The following is a 22,463-nucleotide window of genomic DNA, read 5'->3' as shown; positions in this document are numbered from 1 at the left end:
ATTTTAAAAATAAATATTAAATTTCTTTAGATTTTTTGTCAAAAAATTTTCAATTTCTTGAAACTTAGTTAATAAAGTATTTTTTTGGCTAAATAAAACTACCTTAGTAAATTAGTAATTAATTATTAATGAAGGTGTATCAAACTTGTTGTAGAGTTATGTAGTGACTTGAAACAACTATGAATTCTAGAACCAACTTTTATTATAAAGTACATGATATTGATTGAACAAATGGATGTGTATAAATCCAAAGTAAATTACTTATGACTTAAGCAAAAAAATGATAATAATATGGGAGCTAACTTTTGGTTTAGGCCTTGGCCACATTACCCTTGATCTTTTTAATAAGCTCAACATTAATGTTGAATACCTTTTCTAGAATCACCAAATTTATTATCATGACAAAAGATGGTCTTGATGTTGAAAATCATTTACCTTCTTGAATGTCAAATATGATGGTCCTCTCAAAGTGGCATTGTTGTGCTCATTTTCATTGCAATAGAGTTCGATTGGCACACACAATGATTAACATTTAGACCTTAAATAATGGTGAATTTTATTAACTCAATTGATAAAGTTTTTTGTTATTGAATAAGAAATTGGTGAGCAGTTGCCTATAGAAGTTTGATTAATCGTGAGAATTGTTGTGCAATTAATTTGAGTGAAGTTCTCTTACATCATTATAAATAAATAAATAAATAAACATTAAGCTTGAAATAATAATCTTCAATAGCATATAAGCCAAGGTCCAGTTCTCCAAAAAGGCCCAAATCCTAGAGTAGAACTTAGATGGAAATGTCACCGACTTTCAAAAAAAAAATTAAAAAAACAAAAAAACGCGGGTTTTTGCGTTGTTTGTACGCTACTTTCAGAAAAATTAAATAAAACCCTCAAAACAAAACAATGGCTCTCTCACTCAGACTCAGACTCTCTCTTCGTCCTCCATTGAAAAATCCTAACGCCAAAGGCGAATCCGTTGGAATTGTCCCCAAAGATTTGATGGAATCACCATAGATCCCGAGCCGGATTGGAAGTTTGATGATATTTTTATCAGAACTTGATTAACACTGCAAATTAAGCTCTATCTCTCTGCACCTAAATTTGCCAAAACAGAACCTAGGTAGGTATCACAATTTTTTCATTATATATATATGTGCATGCATGCATGCATGTATGTATCAATGTATGTATGTATGTATGTATATGTTGTCATTGTTTTGCTAGTATGAACATTTTTCATCTTTCAACTCTGTTTAGAGATTTCTCACCGATAAAAGCTGTAAGCCTTTTACAATGCGCGTCTCTGTGGATGAGAATGATGACGGCACTTAAAGCCAGGTTGAGGAGTATGGAAGTTTGAGGTGCTAACTTCTTCTTCTTATTGTTTTAATTTTAACACGGGAAACTTATATAAAAATGGGTATTTGGTTTGGAATTTTATTTTTATTAATTAGCACATATGTATTGTATGCATTCATATGGAATGGAAGGAAGGGATTGATGTAAATTTTCGATGATGGTGTTCATTCATTTTTTTACAGTGATGGTGAGTCGACTTTTGAAAACCAATGCTCCTACTTGATGGGTGTAGAGGGAATTGTAGAAACTGCTTTGAATGAGCTAAGCCATGAAAATCACCTTCAGGTTAAGGTATGTAGCTATCATCAATGTTGATCTTGATCCTGCTCATTGTTATATTTTCCACTTGCTATAGATTGTGTTAATGATGCAATTTTATGTCCGAAAATCATATGTTTAATTTTTGTTAAGTTGTTATGATTGTTATTTAAAAGGTCCAATAGGGTATGTATATTATAAATCTTAGGGGTCAATTCTGACTGGTCTATAATAATCAATTTCAATGCTATTTCTTTTGGATTTTTCTTTGGTTGAGCCAATCTATCATGACAAGTAAATTGAGAACTATACATTACATTACACACTTTTGTTTCAGAAACATGGCATGCAAATTTTGATCCTTTCTTCTATACATGCATATTCATAAGGTTATTTTTATAATCTACTACTGTTGCTGGTACTTCTGGTTCTTGTACTACTCTATTCGCACTTATTTATGGAGCCTTCCTTTTCTTTTTGATATACAATTCTTTGTTAAATCTGGATTAGTAGAAAAATGAGTGAGTTTTTAATATTAAACCTGGATGCAAAGCAATAAATGAATTTATCTTGTGTTCTTTACTCATGTTTGACCTTTCTGAGTAGTCATAGATAGCAGAGAAACTCATATTTCAATTTATGTCTTTTTGTAAATGTCTCATTAATATTTCTCCTTTTTGCTTGGTGCATAAACATAGTATTTTGATTGATGAGCAGGAGGAGATCAGGAACAAAATTTCTGCTTTAGAGACAGATTTATGTGAAAAGTATACTTCTGCCCTTACTCAAGTTGAGAGATACAGAGAAGCAAGATGTGAAATGGATAGGAGATTTGATACTCAATACCAACGCAAAGTGTAAGACAATTTACTTTGTCATGATGAAATTCTTTATTTTAATGAAATGGTGAAGTTTTTAGAATGTCGTCCTAGTTTCTGTAGTTGTGTCTTTCTGCTTCCTTTGCCTGTGATATCTAATTTCTTACCATATCTTTGTAATATACCTATCAAGTGAATGCACACATGATACAATCGTTTTAGTTGATGATTTATAAATTGCTTTATATGGATTTTGTTCTCATAGATTCAATTCTGTTTGTTTCTATAAAAGATAGTAGAGAATAACAAATGACAGAGGGAGGGATGGAGAGCTGTAACTAATGGGAAATAATGGGCAGGTAACTAAATATTGTTATCCAAGTTGAGGGAACGAAAGAAGGTAGAGGAAGACCAAAGATCACATTAGTAGAAGTAATAATAGAGAGTATGACTTTAGATAGAGTAGATTGGAGACAAACAATACACATGGCTGACCCTAATTAATATGTTGAGGATCCATAACTGACCCCAAAATTTTGGGACTAAGGGTTTGTTTGTTGGTGTTGTAGGCAACTGAATATTGTTCATTGGTAGGTTTTATTAGAGATCTTTTGATGCTTGGCAATGTTCTCATTTGCGAAAGATGTGGATATAAGAAATATATTTGAAAAAGTAACTTCATGTTTAATAATATCTAAAATAAATGTTGATTCCTTTTCTTTTTTTTTGGGGGGGGGGGGGGAGGGGAATAAATCTGGAGTTTGATTTAGGTATTTTGATATATAAATTGAAGCCCTTTGTCTTGTCATTGTCAAAAGATGGTGTTTAAGTGTCTATTGCTGCTTGCTGGAGCATGATACAATTTGATTTAATGTTGATAAGTCTTGAAATCTGAATTGTTTTCCCCATTCCCTAGTTGGCTTAATGGATGCTTGTTTTTGATTTTTTTTTTTCCTTTTTTTCCTGTTCCATAAGGGTCAAATCAATTAAAAGAATCCCAGAAAGGTCTTTTGATATTTTCTTACAATCATTGCAGTGCAGAAGCACTTGATAATCACTTGACTACTGTTCAGTGGGACCATGAACTGAGCTCACAAATAGAAGAAAGGAAAATTAGAAGTGATACAGCTTATGAAGAGGCCAAAAGAAAGGAAAAGGCTTTCCATGAAGAAAAACTACGCCAAGAAAAAGCTAAAGCAGAATCTGAGGTTTTGATATTAGTTCTTTCAAGCCTCCTCTATTCATGATATTCCTGTAGATATCCTTTGAAATGCACGCAGAGTTATCTTGAAAGCTCTTGGATTATGAGCAATCTGGAACTCCTTTGGCGCTTGCCATGCCTTTTGTGCTTTTTGGGGCTTCATTTTTGCACTTTATGCGAATGCTTTCCATTAAACTACACAAGACTTTGTTATTCCATTTCTTCGTCAGATGCATTTTGTTTACCACTATTTGTAATTGGTTTTCTGGCCACTTGGTGCCCTTCCTGGTCAGTCTCCTATTGTCACAAAGTACTTCTGGTATAGCTATTGGAATTTCAGGGCTGATACCACCATCCTTCTAAGTAATAAAAATATTTTGGAATGCAGGCCAGACTTAGAGTTGAGGAAGCAAAAAGAGATGCTTTGGAAGCTGAGAGAAGAGCCGTGAAAGAAGCTGCAGAAAGGCTAGGTAGTGAAACCTCAACAAGAGCTGTTGCTAGGGTGGCACAAGAAGATGCTGGACTTCAAATGAATGCCAATGCAGGAACTTCAAGTAAAATTTTTGAATACTTGATGGATTTGATCATAGCATTCTTTGTGTGTGTTGTTTAGTGACTTGTCTCATTTAATATTTTTCCCTTGTCAATTGGCAATGTGATAGATAGGTAAAGTACTTTGGGCTGCAGAAAGTGCTCTAAATTTTGAACAGGCAAGACTACATAAATTTAAAGAGGTAGATGAAAGGAACCAGGCTTTGAGGTCGACTTACAATAAGGTATTGCTGACACTACAGGGATTAAGTTTTGAAAAATTGGAATTAGTATATATATTTTCCTAAATTTTAGTTGGGCCTTATATATTGAAAAGGCTAATGTTATTATTTATTACTCACCTAGATACTATCTAGGTAGTAGATACCATTATTGTAGATTAGAATTCTCGTTTTGTTTCTGTTAGAAGTCTAAGTTTTAGGGTATGTGACTTGCTTCCTTTATATTGGTAGGTGATGTGGTCTTATTTTTTGTTAGGATTTGAGCAGCTATGAAAAGCTTATTAAAAGGTCAATAAATCAAATACGTAGGTCAACGAAAGTTGTCAGGTGAGATGGATTTTATTTTTGCTGCATTCTAGCGAAATGTTTCATCATCAAAGAATTTTTTTTGGTTTGTCTTTATTATCTGTATTACTTTATCTAAATTTTGTTATCATGATGAGCATACTAATGGCATCAATGTTTTCCCTTCACCCCAGTGAATTGCAGCATGTCACTGATATGAAGGACTTAGTTTTTGCTTTCCTTGTTTTAAAAAAAAAAAAAAGTTTTTGCTTGCCTTTACAGCTGGTCAGACCAGTAAATTAAGTGCCAGCCCTTTTGCCCTGGACTGCCTTTAGGGTTTTTAAAAAATAAAAATAAAAATTTACTGTATTATTCAAGGCTTTGAACTCAAAAAGTGATTGTTACTGATCAAGATGGCTGATTTATGATCTGTCATTCATTCCTGAATGTTGTAGACTGGTAGTTGCTGCTTCAGCCTCTTTAGATAGAGGAGGGTTTTCCTTATTCTTGAGATGAGTTTTGTGTGGTTGTGTTATTTCTGATGGAGCCAGAATGAACTGAGATACTTTATTGTTTTGGCATGGTATCTTATAAGGCCCTGTGGTTGGCTTTGGGAATCCAATCCTTTAGCTTCAGCTTGAGGAGCTGTACCCAAGAATCATTCCCTTCTAATGCTAAGAAAGCCTCATTGTTAAATAACTCAATTTCTTGTTTTATTCATGGCATTCATTTTGGTTATAATTCTTCACTACAAAAGTAACTAATACTTCTGGATCTTGTTTGTATCGATTTACCAATTGCAGTGAAAAGGCATGTGAAATTGTTAAGATTTTCCATGATCCTCATTGCCCTCAATCTGTCAGCATGGCAGCATTTGCAAAGAAGGTAGTTTCATAAATCTGGCCAAAGACATGCTCTTGCATTCTACCTAGATTCATTTTTTGGTTGGAATGTTCAGAGAATGGCAGAAGTAGACAGAAAGTTTTGGAACATGCATGTTAACGTGCTTAAAGTTGGATTTTATTTGGTATTTGGAAATAGTTCAAAAGAAATTTTTTATTTTTTTTGATAATTAAGTTTAAAAAGAACATTTAGAATTAGATCTTTATACACATCAAAAGAATAGAGAATGCAGAATTTGGAAATATGGGTTAGCCAAGTCTAGAATTTCTGTACTAACTAATGTGAGTCCAAGTATGGAGTTAAATAAAAATTGTCTGATGATAGGATTTAAACATTTGTTTCCTCTTATTTTAATACAGCATTGGAGTCACTGTTATGACATTTGATACAGCATTGCAGATCATAAATTTTCTTTTCATGACATTTGATGGTTTTAGACATTCTGACTTTATGCTATGGTGAAATTCGAATTGACTTTGTTCTTGTTCTTATAGGATATTGACTGTAAATCCTTTTATTTTTTTTATAAGTAAACAGTAAACTAAAAGAGATGATATTAATATATTTCCCAATTTTGATGGTACAGGTTCTCTCCTATTGTATCAGCCCTGATAATGGTGCTTTCGCTTGTGCATATGTCATTGTTCTTGTTACCTCACAGGTAAAACTTGTTTAATTCATTGTGTTTGGGGCTGGATGTTCACCAATGAGATCATTGGTTAGTGACAGTTGGATGCTCCTGTGTTTTACCTTCGTCTACACATTAGGATGCTACTCAGTGGTTGTAAAAATTAAATTATTTGTTTCAAGACTTCAAGATATTGCAACATTGTGGACTGCTTGTTTCTAGGTTATTGTTTATGCCTGAATTTTCTTTTAAAAAAAGGTTTGAAGTTTGATTTTGAATGGTGTAATTGGTTGTGGTTAGGGTTTGATTTTGATTTGATACGTTTTAGGGATATCTCAATGATACAAATTCTAGAAGTTTTCGGGGAAGGCTTTCTTTTTGTATAAAGTTTGAAAAATGGTTAGAAGTTCATGAATTGGTTCAAATTACTGAGGAAAATTGCCTTCAGGATGTAGCTTTTTGTTCATATATTGTTATTCTTGAAATAGATAGACAGACATGCATTTTTCATAAACCCTCACACCAATCACAGCAATCCTAATCACAAGGAAGGTGCATATCATTTCTTCATATGTATGTGTGTGCTTGTGCTGCATGCACGTGTTTATAGAAAGCAATCAGATGCTCCTTTCCTTGGAGTAAGTATTTTGTAAGAATAAAGTTTTGCTATACCAAAGTAACTCATCTTTCTAGTGACGTTGTTTTCTGAATTTACTGAAGGATATAGAATTTTCTCTGCAAATTGCTCAATAGGTTGGTTTGCTGACCAACCTATATTCTGAGTCATTAGTCTGAAATTCTTATCATGTCATTAGTTATGTTGGAAGAGGAATTAAACCCAGCTGCAGCTCTTGTACTTAATTACATTTATTTGCTTATATTTTTATGATATGTGAATCAGGTTCCACATGCAATGGATCTCCTTCTTGCTGAGCTCCACAAAGCCTGCATTTACACTGTTCCAAAGCATATAACCTATTCAGAGGTAAAGTTTATTAACTCAGAGAAGCTATATATTGATGTTTTTAGTGTCATGATATGGTAATTTTGAATTTGACACTTTGACTTTGACTGTGTTTTGGGGAATTTGTCATGTCATATCATGTTAGTATTGCATCTAGAGCATGAAGCCATGGCCATGGGTTCAAGACCTAATAGTGCATGTGTAAATTACTAATAAATAAAAATTGCATTTAGAGGAAAAATAAAAAATGGGCATCCTTATTTATACTTATTTTGCATACTTGGTTGACTTATGAATGGTTGGTATGGAGTATTTAACTATTAAATCAGAATCTGCTAGATATTAAGTTTGATTTTTGGAGTTTTGTTCTTCCTAATCCTTAAAAATTGCAAAATCTTTTGGTTATCTTGATTGAAGAGAATTGCTGAATTCCATAATAAATGTGAATTTTACATATGGTTTATTTACTTAAAAGTCTTATCTTATGTAAAGGTTCCTGCTTTAAACTAGGCAAGAAAAGTCCTGAGCGACCACTGATTAAAACTGGATATAGTAGAGAACCAAATTGTGATTTTCTTACCAGTGCTGAGCCTTGATGGTGACTTTGGCATGTTGAATAGTTATGTGTACATGAGAATAAATTTATCTACATTCCATTATTTTGCTTAAATTTTTTTTATTGGAGTGGCAGATTGTATATTTTGAGTTGAATGGTAATTATTTTTATACACATGTATCTATTTTCCCAAATCCAACATCTTGAAAATAGTCAAAGTTGGGAGAGTTTGAAAATTTCCAAATTTATCTTAATTTCCTGAATTATCCTTTCTATCTATGACCCATCCAATAAATTACCAAAGTCAAAAGTTTACATTCCTTGGAATATTTTTTGTTATTGCTTCTTTGTTTCTGATGTTGCAGCTAATGCATGGATACTTAATTATATTTTCTTACTGCAGTCGGCATTTGAAAGCAAAGGGGCTTATTATAAGGTTCTTGGATACAAAGAAAGTGACGGAAAGCTTGAGAGCACTATGGACTATTTGAGAAGGTTAGAGTCCTACATGAAATTGTATGGGGCTCTAGTTCAGGTTTGCAACTATGATCTTATTCTTTTGACTTTTGAGGTGTAGAAATACTTTATTTTTAGCAATGAGCAATTTACAAAACCCCAGCTCTCTTGACATGGTGCTATTGTCACACCTTTCCTTTATCCTTTACTCCCCTCATCTCTGAAAGCAAAAGAAGCTTACCAAGAATGATTGTTTTGGCAGACAGAATTACAGGGTTTCCAGAACACACATGGCCTCAAAGAAGGTTGGGCATGGATGGCAAGGTTCTTAAATACTCTGCCTGTCAATAGAGATACGGCGGTTGCACTGAGTGCCTTCCTGAAAGTAAGTTGATACAGAAACATAATGCTATTTACAAAACAATATTTGAAAGCCCTTTTAAAATAAAAATAAAAAATATGTTTTTACAGATGGCAGGATTTGCTCTCTACAGAAAATTTAAAACTCAGTTCATCAAAGTACTGAGCTACATCTGGAACAACTTTCTACAAGAATTGAAAGCATGGGAAGATCCAGCTCGTGAAGATCTAAACTTAAGTGCAACAATCAGGGATATTCAAAACTACATGGAGGATAAGTTGTTCCTTAAGGAGCCGGAGGGAAGGGCCCTGATGGGAGGTGCATTGCTCTCAGATGTTTTTCTGGCATAACCAGATTACCAAGAATTTGTTACTTGCTTTTAGATAAGATAGAATTTCAATATATGACGTCTATTCTATGATGATTGCTTTTATTACAAACTAAGACACCCGTTGGTTTTTGGCGTAGGCAGGGTTTGAATCCCGAATATCTTATTCGATAAAAAGAGACTTTACCATTTTAAGAATTTGTTATTTAGTAATTCATCTGTCATATATTTTTTTTGTAGGATTAACCGAGTTTTAAATTATATAACTTTTTAAATAATGGTATCTTTGGGAGTGATGGATGTTTAAATTTTAAAATCTTAATACGTAAGCAAGAAGTAATGGGTGAAGTTCTGGGATGTTCCATATGGCAACTACCAAATGTCCTTGAATTTTAGATAATTCATTCCACGAGCAACGAAGACTATGGATAGATTAGCAGATTGTTTTGTGTTGGGCGCTGCGCCTGCTGTTCTCTCTAATGTAATCCTCTTGGAGCAAGCCTTTTTCTTAGGCTCTCCTGTGTAGCCCTCTGGGTTTTTTTCTTGGCAATAACATCTTTAAGCTGATTTAAAAATAATAATAATAGTAATAATAATGAAAATGTGACCATGAACGCTCTGCCTTGTACCCTTTTTTTACTTCTCATTAATGGACAATTTCAGTTCATTTTTTATGTGTGTAGAAGAGTGTGTGCAATAGACACTACTCTTTGATCAATATATTTAATTTTTCTTTTGTCTATTGACCAAATTTGGCCATGTCCAATGAAAGTGGGACGGTTGAGACTAGATCTCCAAATAAACGATGCTAAAGAAAAATTAATTTTATTTGGCAACTAGTTGATTAGCATTATTATTATTTATTTATTTATTACTTGGCATGAATCCAGACAACCATGGCCCACACTTAATTATCTGAGACATTTCCTTGTAAAACCCATTCTCTAACAAATACATTGTTTTGGGCTTGTTGGACTGTCATCCATTGTTAGTGGGCTAAGGTTGAAAGGAGGAGAGACCATGAGGTTAGTGTGCATATGACCCACACTAGTAGGAGTCATTCTAGAAGTGGAAGCCATGTTTCACATGAGGAAGGAACTAGGAACCTCAAATTGGAGATAGACCATTTGCGTAGAAAATTACGTCATAAACAACGAGAGGTATCTCCTTCAAGCACAAGATCTAATTCAGGGGAAGATGGCAGTTATAGACAAAGGTTTAGAACACCTCCCAGCGAATCTATTTCCTTATCTTCACTGTTGGATAGGGAGGAACAATATCACCAGAAGAGAAAGAAAAGCCCGACCCCTAAGAGCTTGGGGAACGACGCTATGAGTAAGGTTTTGAGAAAAATTTCAAAATCACCATTTACCCATAGGATTGATATGGCTAAGCTCCCACGTTGGTTCACATAACCTACTTTCACTATATATAATGGGAGAACTGACCTAGCAGAGCATGTTAGTCATTTTAATTAGAGGATGGCTGTTCATTCTAGGAATGAAACTTTGATGTGCAAGGTTTTTCCTTCTAACTTGGGACCTATTGCAATGAGATGGTTTGATGGACTGGATGAGGGCTTAATTAGCTCTTTTGAAGAGCTCACTAGGGCTTTTAGGGCCCGATTTGTTACATGTAGTAGGGTTCCTTGTCCCTTATATTCTTTGTTGTCCATGGCGACGAGAGAGGGTGAGACCCTGAAAACTTATTCAGATAGATACTAGGAAATGTTTAATGAGATAAATGAAGATTTTGAAGCTGTGGCAATAAGGACGTTTAAGGTTGGCCTTCCTACTGAACATGATTTGAGAAAGTCCTTGACAATAAGGCCTGTGCGAAGCATGCACCAGTTAATGGATCAGATTGATAAGCACAAGCAGGTCAAGGAGGATTAGCAGCAAGGGAAGGGGAAGGCAAAGGTGGCTCCCCTTGACCAAAGAGACTTTATGTCTAATAGGTATAATAACAACCGATCTAGGAGAGATTCTATTGGACATACTGGGCATCCTACTGCTCAGGTGGTTAGTACAGTAGTCAAGGAGCCTGTGCATCAAATCCTTGAGAAGATTAAAGTTGAACCATACTTCAAGTGGCCAAATAAGATAGGAGGTGATCCCACGAAGCATAATCAAGGTCTTTACTGTCAATACCATCAGGACCATGGGCACACTACTGAAAATTGCAAAACTTTTGGTGACTATTTGGAGCAGTTGGTCAAGGTCGGGAAACTGAGACAATTTCTACATCAACCTCCTTGACAGTGGGGCCAGGCTGGGTCGGCCTACCAAAGGGAATCTACCTCAAGACCATTCCTAGGAACAATTAGTGTTATTCTTGTGGCCCTAGGTCGGGCTAGGGAATGTTTTTCCGGGGTTATGTCCGTAGCAAAGCCATACACCTAAGATTACTATTTTTTATTAGACTACTTTTAAATTAAAAAGACTAATATGAAAAATAGTTTTTGGATAATTTTTTTTTGGCAAAATATTAAATCAAAGAAAGAAAGAAATAGTGGCAAAGCATAGGTGGGGGGCCAAAATTGGGAATTAACTCTGTTTGCCAAACAATATAATTAGTAAGCACTGTTTTGAAACTATATTTTTTAATAACATCTTGAGTTTTTAAAACTTGATTTAGGGCTTTTAAATTGAGTTTTGGAGACTCGGTTTTCATGTTCTGATCAGGTCTGACTTGGCCCTTCTCCATGTGGCGTCTACCTAGAAATTGAGTCTCTAAGACTCGATTTATAACTTGACAATTTGAAGCTCGATTTATGGCTTAAGTTGTGTCCACGTGGATTACAGCTAGATATCGAGCCTTAGAGACTCGGTTTTTAAAAAGCATAATCGAGTCTTAGAGACTCGATTTGTAAGATTGGCCCACAAGCATCCACGTGGCTAAGTAGCTGCTTTTTAGTCCTCATATCTCTGGGTCTCTCCGTTTCCTCCTCCAAAAAGACCCAACAACTCTCTCTTCCTCTCTCACTCTCTCTCTCACTCTCATACAAATCTCACCCCCGTTACAAAACTTCAAATCTAACTCACCCCCCATTTACTCCTCATGTTAGGTAAGGTTTACACTCACTCACTCTCTCTAGTTGTTAGTTACATATATATATGTATTGTTAGGTTTTTTATGGGTATGTATTGTTAGGTTCATGACTTTTTTTTGGTTTGATACTGTTCTTTATATTTTTGATAGAATTATTTGAAGGTTTGTAATGGGGTGAGTTGTGTTTAGTTTTTTATTATTTTTTTTTGGTTTGAGTATAATTAATGATTTTTTTTTTTTAGAAACAAATGATAATGATTGAGTGTGTTTGTATGTGATAGGGTGAGTATACGCAAATGTGGGGTTTGTATATGCATATGATGTAACAAGTTAGTGTATATATTTACTAGGTTTTTATAAGAAGTAAAAAATATTGTATATATATATATATATATATATATATATATATATATATATATATATATATTTGCCTTGTTAGGCTATTTTTGTTGTTGTTTGGTTTAAAATTTTTTATTTATTTTTGTTAGAATGAGTTGAAATTTTGTAATGGGGTGAGTTTTGTCTTTGGTTTTTTTTTATTTGTTTGAGTACGAAATGATAATGATTGAGTGTGTTTGTTTGTGATGTGGGGTGAGTATATGCAAATGTAGGGTGTGTTTGTATATGCATATAATGTAAAAAGTTGTAATTTTTGTACTTAGAGTAGATAAAATGGTTTTGTAATTGATGTTTAAGTGAAAGAGATAGAATATGTCACTAACATATTAAACTTGTCTCTAATAGGTTCACAATCTCTGAAGAATATTGATATAAATGTATACTATGGTGGAACCCTTCTCAATCCTAATGAGATTGACGAATTCCCATTTAAAGGCCGGGTATCGAATGCTATTACATAATGATACGTCATAAGTTGAAGATGTTAAATGATTTGAAGATGAAAATAATGGAAGAATTGAATTTGAACTCTGCTTGTTATGACATAAATATTATTTACCATTACCCACAAGAAGTTCTTCATGAACGAATAAATTACGGGTATATGGCGATCAAAGAAGACAAACATGTAAATATCATGTTTAATAGGATTCATAAAATTCCTTAAGTAAATGCTGTTGAGTTGTACGTAAGTTTGAAGTCGCTTGCAGAAGTTGATGCCGAGAAGGTGCAACAAACAACTACATCTTTACAATTTACAGCCCTAGATAATGGATGCACTACAATGAGAGGCTATACAACGGGAGATTATACACTCCCATCTCAAGATCATGCTGCCAATACTAGTGAAACACTCCAACCTCAAGAGACACATTTAAAGGAGGAAGACAAAGACGAAAATCATGCTGCGAATGATAGTGAAAATCTTGATGATATGGATGAGTACGAAGAGAGGATTGAGCGAGACGACTTTGACAGGGATGTGGATGACCATGAACTTGTTCCCAATTTTGCAGAGGAAAATATGGAGTACCATGATGAAGGTGATGTGGATGATGATATTGGCATCCAACATGATACAAATACGACCACTGCCTACACACCTCCTACCGAGTCATTCTATGCAAATACTTGGGAAAATATGGTTGATCATTCACGTCTACAGATACCATTTGTTTCTACTTGAGAAGATGGGATGCATTTTAGTAAAGGGTTGACTTTTGCAAATAAGGAGGTAATGAAGCGTGCATTAATAATATACGCAGCAAAGGAGAATAGAACTTTTACAATCCGCAGGTCAACCAAAACTAAAGTGTGCGCCGCATGCATTGACACTAACTGTAAGTGGTATGTTGGGGCATTCATGAAGGCTAAACTTAATGGGCTATGGATAGTCACGTCTTATGTGGGTCCACACAATTGTATACCCTTTGGCCTGCGAAGACACGATAAAATGATAGATTCTAATTTTGTTACATCACAAATTGTGGGAAAATTGCGATGGGACCACACTACTTGTATTGATCAGCTCTAGGACATCACACATACTAAGTATGATCATGACCTTTCTTACTATAAGGTATGAGATGCGAAACAAAAAGCAATTGCTAAGATATTTGGGGATTGGGAACAGTCTTACCAAAGGTTGCGAAAGTTGTTGTTAGCATACTTAGATCAGGATTTAGGCACCTAGTATAACCATTACACCATACCTAGAAACGTATCTGGTACTACGTTACTATGCTATATATTTTGGGCATTCGCTCCATGTATTGCTACATTCAAATATTGCAGGCTAGTGATCAGTATTGATGAGATTCATTTGTATGGTAAATATCAAGGGGTGTTGATGATTGCAATGGCAATTGATGCTAACCAAAAGGTTTTGCCTTTTACCTTTGCTGTTGTGGACAAGAAGTCAGGGTTTAGTTGGAGGTGGTTTTTAGAGTGTCTCAGGATGTTGATAGGGCATGTGATACCTGACGAGTGGCTCCTGTTACTGGCTGTTAGGAGGGGTTGAATGAATACCCAAGTCAAAGGATGGAATGGGTGACAGCTCAAGAAATGTCTGTGGGGTGGGTGGATGGATGTCAAACACAAGACATGGATGTGGGGTGCGTGGAGGGATGGTGGGGCTAGGAGATGGATGTGGTGTGGGTGAAGGGATGGTGAGGCTAGAAGATGGATGTGGGGTGGCTGGAAAGGGATCGGGGGTAGGGACTACTCGAGGGGTAGCAACTGGTGGACGAGAGCCACATCTGGCAGGAGCTCTACTCGCGCTTAGCCTCTTATTAGTGCTTCGGCTCTGAGTAGCCGTTGCCATAGGAGTAGCTGCCTCCTCATTCTGGGCCTCAAGAATAAGAGGAGGTTATACACGGTCAAGCTCCTGCATTGCCTTCAGGACATTAGTAACGTCCCTGTAGTCCTCCGTACCCACTGGGTGACGCCTCAACAAACGGACGTATCCTTCAATCTGCACATGGAAAACCACATATATTAGTAATGCAATACCAAATCAACAATGCCAATCAATAATAAAATAAATGTTGGTTCTGAATTGGTTCTACTAGTAATAATTGCAAATTATAGGGAGACCATGTGTTATCTTTGACTAAAATGATGTTATTTTATTGGAATACCAATATAAACACTATCATACAATATTAGTAGTAGTAGTGCAGTTGATGAATAAATTATAAAGCATTACTAATTATATTCTCACTGAATTCACAGTTTTACTTCTATAGATGCACACATTTATACTTGAATTCAAGATAAACACTTGGTTGGCCATGTAAGGGATGATGTGGAGTTCAGAAATTAATGGGACAATGACAAGTGGAGAATGTTATTCTCATACTAGTGCTTGTAAAGAAATAGAAAAAGATTTACGAATGAAGCTCTATTAAGAAGTTACCATTAGAATCAATTTTGCACCGGGGCAATCGATGAACCTCTGAGTTACCCTTTCGAACCAATCGAAGTACTCATGGTGTGGAGGCATATTACCAAGCACTGCTTCACAATGCCGTTGAAGGCAATCACCCCACTTAATGATATCTGCAGCATGTCTCCACACCCAATCAACACCTACCTTCCCCTCAAATCAATGCGATGAAGCACTATATCAGTGTCAACACCACAGGGAATTTCTTGGATCATCCCAAATTGACGAACGACACGATCTAGTGTATTTTTCTTTACTAAGTGGAAACATACAAGCGGCACCATGGCCGTCCACACTGCCCTCCCTGCAATGCACTACGTCGGAAGGTCATCTAAATTAGCTTCATACAGCTACCACACCACCTACAACAGCCAAAAAACAAGTAATCAACAATACTTCAAAGTTCACCATACCTATATCTTATTCCTAAACATGTAAAACAAGACATTTTCATATCTGGCTTGGCAACATTGAAGCTATTTGCTCGCAATACCTGTCCTTGAAGACGTGGGTGAGCCTGTTTTTCTTGTTTGGGACCCACAACCACCTACAATAAAAAACAAGGGATCAATATCTAGAACTTTCCTACTAAGATAATGTTAAACTATAATGTAATCACATATAACTACTAAGATAATCTTATAGATATTTACTCAATTAATAATATAACTAGAATAAGAAACAGTCCTTATAAAAAACAGAGCACATACAAGCCACATGACAGTCACAAAATTAGAGTATATTAACATAATCATATATATTGAACCTCTGTTTAAATTTTTTAATGTTGTCACAAATAATTCCTAGAAGCCTTTAAAATTAATAAATAAAATTAAGTTACATGATTGTGGGCCTAGGTAATGATCACATAATATATATGACGTGTATGAGGTAGAAACTTACTTCAGGGACAGTGGACCACGCATTGCAGGACTGTAAGCACCCATTGACAGACCACGCTTAACTGCTGGGCACAAATAGGGGAACTTGGCCCAAGCCCAATACTAGACCAACAGCAAGCACCCACAAATTTGACTGGCTTTCTTATCGCTTGCCTTGCATAACTCTCGATACAACCATGCAAGGCAAGCCCTTCCCCAATTGTACCTTCGTAGGTTGCGAAGGTCTTCCAATTGCTGCACCCACATTACATGCACCCTATCGCTGAATTTGTCCATGAAAACTGTGTCCTCCAGTAGCGCTAGGATGTAATATCATGCGTACTTATGTAGCTAATCCTATTCAGTATTGGGTGGCAATGGATCGACAACTTGCTCCAAAAATCGTTTGATGAGAATCCTTTGGCCATTAAGTTGTTTTCTTTCATCATTTACATGTCAGAAGCCAAGGAAGTCCTCGCACACATTCTCCTATTCTTTCTGCGTGCTCCTTATTATGGCCTTGCCATCAACAGGAAGCCCGAGAAGAACCTCCACATCTTGCAATGTGATGGTGACCTCACCATGTGGCATGTGGAAGGTGCGAGTCTCGGGCCGCCATCGCTCTACTAAGGCCGTTATCAGGCTATGGTTAATCTATCTACCCGGGGTCCTGAGGAGTCCCTCCAAACCAAGTGCCTTAATGATGTCAACGACTCGGTCGTACACCATTGGCTCATGATTGGAGAACTCTTCAGTACAAGTACGGTAGGTAAGGGACCCCAGATCCTGCACAGAACAGAACCATGGATTAATATTATGACAACAAGTGCGTGTACATTGTATGAATTAAATGGGATACCATAAGAAATTAAAGTTCAGAACAATACAGATGGTTTTAGTGTTGTGTTTTACTTGCCTATCCCAAATAGCTTTGGATCGATGGTTGGGCTGTTGGGTCAACACCGAGTTGCCAATGGGTCTGGGCTGCACATGGTTAATCTGTCCAGCATTTGCAGCAGCCATACTGCACAAGAATGATAAGCAGTCAGTTTGAGAAATGAATGATAAGTGCATGAAAATAAATGGCAAGTGCGTGAAAATGGTAATATGCAAAGTAACATAGACCATCCACAACAAATTCATAGACCATCCACATAAAAAAAAAGTTCTAAAAACAAAGAACTGCAAAAAGTGAATCCTAAGGCCAACAACTGTGTCCATTTAGAAAATTTCACAACCCCATGCTTATGACTTCTTCATGATTGATCAACCAGGTGCTGCCTTCATAATTTTTGCTTCTATACCCTTCGATAGTTTACCCACCATTTCAATCACCAATCACACTCCCTAACCCCCATCTTTTTTTCTTTTCTTTTCTTTTTTTATGGATAATTCAATATTTGGGGGAGGGAGGATTTGAAGCCTAGACGTCTCCATTGGAAACATTAAAAGGTGTCAATTGAGTTACAATACTCTTGGTAATTCCTAATTAAAAAAAAAAAAAACTAGTTCAATTAAAAGGGTTTTTTTATGATAAGTAAATGCTTTATCAGATTCAGAAAAAAAAAGTACATACTTTATCAAAAAAAGAGATATCAAAGGCTCAAAGCACACAAGATGTGTACAAAAGAGTCCCTGAAAAAATAATAATCAAATTTTAATCCAATTAATAAAGACAAGAGTAGAACAAAAAAGGGACACTGCCAAAACCGACATCTAGTTAAGCAATAATATCAAGAAAGAAGACTTAAGGGATACTAGAAAATGTTCAATACTATCAAATGTCCAACACTATCAAATGTCCAACTAATCTGTTCTCTCCAAATAGACCTCATAAGAGAATGTGGAATAGCATTCCAAATTTCACCACTACTATCAAAACTAAATTGTCCTTTCCAGAATCACATAATGAACCCAAATAGACCAAATATTATGACCAAATATCTGCTATTATTGGACAGTGAAATAGAAGACCATCATCAACCAAGAGGTCCAAGACACCAGATTGTTTTACAAATGCAACACCAGTGCACCACAATCATTCTCCACTTAATAAAGATTTATACCACATAAGAAATTACTATATAAGCTAAAACTGCATTTACTAAACAAAACAACCTCATAAGCAGATAAATTATTTGCAATGCCGTATTGCATATGGTATTCATCAAAAAAAAAAAATTGATAAGATGATATTCATCAAAATATACCATGTATACATCTTCATCATTAAGAACAACAATGAAGGCTGTCCCAAAACTATGGGGTCAGCTATGAATCCTAAACAAATTAATAAGGGAAAATACCATATACAATCAATCTCACATACTTTTGCACATAGTCCAATATGGTAAAAATATAATAGGAAATATTCTAAATTTATGATTAGAGAACAACACATACACACAGAGAAGAAAACCTTTATTCATTATTTATGAAAAACTTCATAATTATGGAACAAAAACCCTAAACCTCTGCATATCCATCTAAATAGTAAGAAACAACAACAACAACAACAACGACAACAAAAACAAAAACAATAAAACAAAACAAATCAAATCAAATCAAGTGGGTTTAGGAGAAGAAAATCACACCTGAGAGAACTAGAGAAGGTGCTTGAGAGTGGAGAGGGTGAGTGAAAGAGGCGTGACAGTAGAGAGGGTCTGTGTGAGAGTGAGAGGGTGAGTGATGAGTGAGAGTGGAGAGGGTGAGTGAGAGAGGCGTGACAACGGAGAGGGTTTGTGTGAGAGTGAGAGGGTGAGTGGTGAGTGAGAGTGGAAAGGGTGAGTGAGAGAGGCGTGAGTCTGTGCGCGAATGAGAGTGAGAGGGAGAGAGGCGTGAGTTTGTGCGAGAGTGGAGAGGCGTTAGAGACGGTTTAATTTTGAAAACCCCTTATTAGAAATCGAGTCTCAGAGACTCGATTTCTAGGTGGCTTCCACGGATTAGGTAGCTTTCACGTGGATGAACCACGTCACATACAAATCGATGCTTAAAGGGTCGAAATATAAATCGAGTCTTAGAGACTCGATTTTTAGGTGGACACCCAGTGAAAAAGTGCCACATTAGGACATGGTTAAAATAAGAAAACAGAGAATCTGAGACTCGATTTATAAACTCTAAATTGAGTCTCTGAGACTTGAAATGTTAGCAATATATACTTTTGAAACAACGCCTACTAATTATAGTGTTCAGTGTTAATCCCCAAATTTTGGCCGTAGGTGGGGCTATAATGTTCCATGAAACCCCGGGGGAATGTGCAGATTAGCGGTGTGGATGGCATCAATATAGTAAGTTAGGCATGGTTTGAAACTATAAAGCAAAATAACAACTCGAGTTTTTGAAACTCGAGATTTACATAAAAACTCGAGTCTCAGAAACTCGCTTTATACTTGCTTTGTACTCGCTTACTGAGGTGGACAAAATGCCACCTAGATCTCGAGTTTCTAAAACTCGTTTTACTCTAGATAAAACTCGAGTTTTATAGACTCGAGTTTTACTATATCCTATTTTTTAAATTATGATATCATACGCATGGAACTCGAGTCTCTAAGACTCGAGTTTTATGCAGAGTAACTAGAGTCTTATAGACTCGATTTCCTCTGGACAGTGTATTTAAAACACAACCCGTGGCATTAACACTCACAGAGACTCTCACATTAACACACTCACAGAGAAAGCCTAAAAACAGAGCTTCTCTTAGCCTCACTAACTCTCACTCACTCACCCTCACTAACTCTCACTCACCCATAACTCTCTCACACCACTCACTCTCACAAAACCACATTGTCCACTCTCATTGCTCTTCCCTCTCAGCAAATTCATATCTCAGTTAAGGGTTTGCATAATTTGATTGTCATTGTAGTTGGGTATGTTGTCTATGGGTGTGGGTTAAAGAGTTTTACCATTTATTTTGTAGATAGTTAACATAACTTAGTTAATTTATCAATATTGTGAATTATAGAACTTTGTTTTGTTAGTGTTAATTTTTTGAGTATTTATTTGTATAGTTTTTGTTATCAAAATTTTATTCATCATTTCTAGGTTTTTATTTTTATCATGATCTTACAAATTTCTTTGACTTTATTTATCATTGGTTTGGGTATGAAGTGGGTAGTGAATGAATGTAATGAATGGGAATGGGTATGTAATTATCAAAATTTTATTCATCATTTGTAGGCTTTTATTTTTATCATGATCTTTCAAGTTTTTTTGACTTTATTTATCATTGATTTGGGTATGAAATGGGTAGTGAATGAATGTAATGAATGGGTATGTAATCATGCTCCTCTACCCCACCTAGTTCTTTCAGAACCCTTTTAGGCATTATAGGTCACCACACAATGGAGTAATAGATAATTCCGTCTCTCCATCCACTAGGATTAGAAGGTTTACGTCTTGGCCTTTAGATATTAATGGGCACTCTATAACCTGGCTTGAATATGTTCATTGGTAAGATTGCATTACTTTTTTCCCTCACTTTACGACTATGTGATTTAACTAACATAGGACTTGACTTGAACAAGTTCACAATGCCTGATATTGTTATAATCATATACCACGGTGGTCCGCTTAAGAATCCCAATGCGAACAAGGGATTGCCATTTGAGGGGCCGGGTATGAAGACCTATTATGCCCAAGTTGATCGTAGGTTGAAAACCCTTGATGAATTGAAGATGTTTGTCATGGAAGAGTTGTGTAAGAATCCTGATGTGCACAACATACAAATTACTTATCGTATGCCAAATGAAATCTTCAAGCACCGTATTAATTACAAGTATATGGTGATAGAAACAGACAAACATGTAAAGATCATGTTTGACAAGTTGGAGAGTATAGCTGAAGTAAGTAACATTGAGTTGTACATACAGTTGGAGCCGCGTGCAGGATGGCAAGAGGATATCCAACAAACAACCACAAGCTTACAAGTTACGATTCCGGATGCTTAATATGAGTATTCTACACATGTAGAGGATAATAATGTTCATGCCGATGGTGATGATGATGATGATGACGACGACGACGACGACTACGTTGATGAGACTACTGCCGTTAACAATGATGATGACGACGATGATGATGACGACTATGTTGATGAGAATCTTGCCATTAACGGTGAAGATTTTGCCGATAAAGATGAGTATGAAGACATGATTGACAAAGGGGACTTTCGGGACTTTGAGGACTTTGAGAGGGACATTGATGACGATGAGACATTGGACGGTACTGAACCTGATACAGACAATGTTATTAGTGTCCAAAACATTACGAACACAATCTCTGCCTACGCACCTCCTGCGTTGTCATTCTCTGCAAATACTTGGGAAAATATGGTTGATCCTTCGCATATTGAGGTGACATTTGTGTCTACTTGGAGAGAGGGGATGAATTTGTGCAAAGGGTTGACTTTTGCCAGTAAAGTGGAGGTGAAGCGCGTATTAACAATTTGTGCCCTCAAGGAAACACAAACACTTTAAGATCACTAGGTCGACGAGGAAAAATTTTTGTGCGAAATGCGTGCATGAGTCATGCAAGTGGTATATCTACGCAGTTATGAAGCCCGAGCTCCAAAATCTATGGATGGTCACCGTGTATGTGGGTCCTCACACGTGTATACCGACTGGAGTGCGAAATGATGGTAGAATGATGAGTTGTAATTTTATTGCAGCAGAAATCCATAACAAGTTACGTGAGGATCACACTACTCAAATTAAGCATCTCAGATCTCTGATAGAGACGAAATATAATGGCCATAAGCCTTCTTACTACAAGGTATGGGATGCGAAACAAAAGGCGATTGCGCTTATGTTTGGAGATTGGGAAGAATCTTACCAAAGGCTGCAAAAGTTGCTAATGGTGTATATTGATCAGGACCCGACTACTGGCAAAAGTTGCTAATGGCGTATATTGGCATGAAGAATCAGAAATTGTCGCATCTATTAATGCAATCTAAAAGAACCCATTTCTAAAACCAAAAAAAAAAATGGTCTTGTTATGGGACTTACTTATAGATGGATAGAAATTAGAAAGTTGTGTAGGTAAAGCTTAACTAAACAAAGAGCTCTATCCGAGTTCATAGTTGGGTCAACTGGATCACTGAGCTTGGCTGCTAGACTAGAGTGGAATTGGAACATGATGGGATGTTTTGATGAGCCTGAATCTGGTGTGAGGCGGCTTGTGCTTCTTTCTGATTCACTAAATTGCATGCTTCATGTGCTGTAATGCTATTGGAGAAACTGTATTATACTTGTGTTAAAGTGAACTTTTAGGATGTTGAGATTGGATATGTGAGGACATT

At 36.1% G+C, this 22,463-nt stretch overlaps 1 protein-coding gene across 1 annotated transcript; it reads left to right on the top strand.

The window, feature by feature from the left end:
* Window positions 1–932: 932 nt before the first annotated feature.
* LOC142629680 (mRNA export factor GLE1) lies at window positions 933–9,135 on the top strand. Its single transcript, XM_075803719.1, has 14 exons — window positions 933–1,120; window positions 1,258–1,361; window positions 1,542–1,650; window positions 2,335–2,474; window positions 3,472–3,643; window positions 4,025–4,190; window positions 4,303–4,412; window positions 4,666–4,736; window positions 5,498–5,579; window positions 6,184–6,258; window positions 7,127–7,210; window positions 8,149–8,280; window positions 8,464–8,586; window positions 8,673–9,135. Exons 3-14 carry the CDS (start codon window positions 1,582–1,584, stop codon window positions 8,910–8,912), a joined length of 1,464 nt encoding a protein of 487 aa, XP_075659834.1. The 5' UTR covers window positions 933–1,120; window positions 1,258–1,361; window positions 1,542–1,581; the 3' UTR covers window positions 8,913–9,135.
* The last annotated feature ends 13,328 nt before the right edge of the window (window positions 9,136–22,463 follow it).

This window comes from Castanea sativa, chromosome 3 (genome assembly GCF_040712315.1).
Source record: "Castanea sativa cultivar Marrone di Chiusa Pesio chromosome 3, ASM4071231v1".
Classification (NCBI taxonomy): domain Eukaryota; kingdom Viridiplantae; phylum Streptophyta; class Magnoliopsida; order Fagales; family Fagaceae; genus Castanea; species Castanea sativa.
Note: the sequence above shows the minus strand (reverse complement) of the source record. Positions and strands in the feature narration are given on the sequence as shown.